The sequence below is a fragment of the Charadrius vociferus genome, unplaced genomic scaffold, assembly GCF_000708025.1.
Source record: "Charadrius vociferus isolate BGI_N301 unplaced genomic scaffold, ASM70802v2 scaffold610, whole genome shotgun sequence".
NCBI classification, from domain to species: domain Eukaryota; kingdom Metazoa; phylum Chordata; class Aves; order Charadriiformes; family Charadriidae; genus Charadrius; species Charadrius vociferus.
This window is the reverse complement of record NW_009646437.1, coordinates 68,622-69,171: the sequence shown is the minus strand read 5'-3', so window position 1 is coordinate 69,171 and position 550 is coordinate 68,622. Positions and strand designations below refer to the sequence as shown.

Sequence of the window (550 nt, the reverse complement as noted above, 5' to 3'; positions counted from 1 at the left end):
AGAGTGCATTGTACTTACTTGCGAGAATGACCATGTCCATCCCCCAAAATATACTCATAATCCAGCCAACCATCACGATCGCCGTCAGGATCTGAATCAGAGCAGCGGCAATGTTCAGCCAGAAGACACAACACATGTGCCTGTCGGGGAGGTCAGTTCGGGCTCCACATAGCACGGTGAAAGCAGATACAAATGTTCCTAGGGAGAGAGCAGCAACAAAATGACCAGTGAAGACCACAGCTTTCTGCCAAATTCCTTCCCTTGGGCTCACTTCTCATAGCATTCCACTTCTTGTGCTCTCACTGCAACGCTGAAAAGCTGGAAACACTTTACAAGAGGACAGATGTAATCTCTGGAGCCCCCAACATAAGAAGGAAATGGACTTGTTGGAGTGGGTCCAGAGGAGGGCCACGAAGATCATCAGAGGGTTAGAGCATCCCTCCTATGAAGACATGCTGAGAGAGTTGGGGTTGTTCAGCCTAGAGAAGAGAAGACTCTGGGGAGACCTTATAGTGGCCTTCCAATATCTGAAGGGGGCCTACAAGAAAGT

The 550-nt window shown here is 49.1% G+C and overlaps 1 protein-coding gene across 1 annotated transcript in view; it reads right to left on the bottom strand.

The window, feature by feature from the left end:
• LOC104283698 (chromosome unknown open reading frame, human C1orf95) overlaps window positions 1-198 on the bottom strand; it is a gene marked incomplete at its 5' end in the record, with an annotated part of 8,974 nt that extends 8,776 nt beyond the window's left edge. The window contains one exon of the mRNA XM_009881912.1: window positions 19-198. Coding sequence (XP_009880214.1) covers window positions 19-198 — 180 coding nt within the window. The remainder of the gene's footprint in view (window positions 1-18) is intronic.
• Between the last annotated feature and the right edge of the window lie 352 nt (window positions 199-550).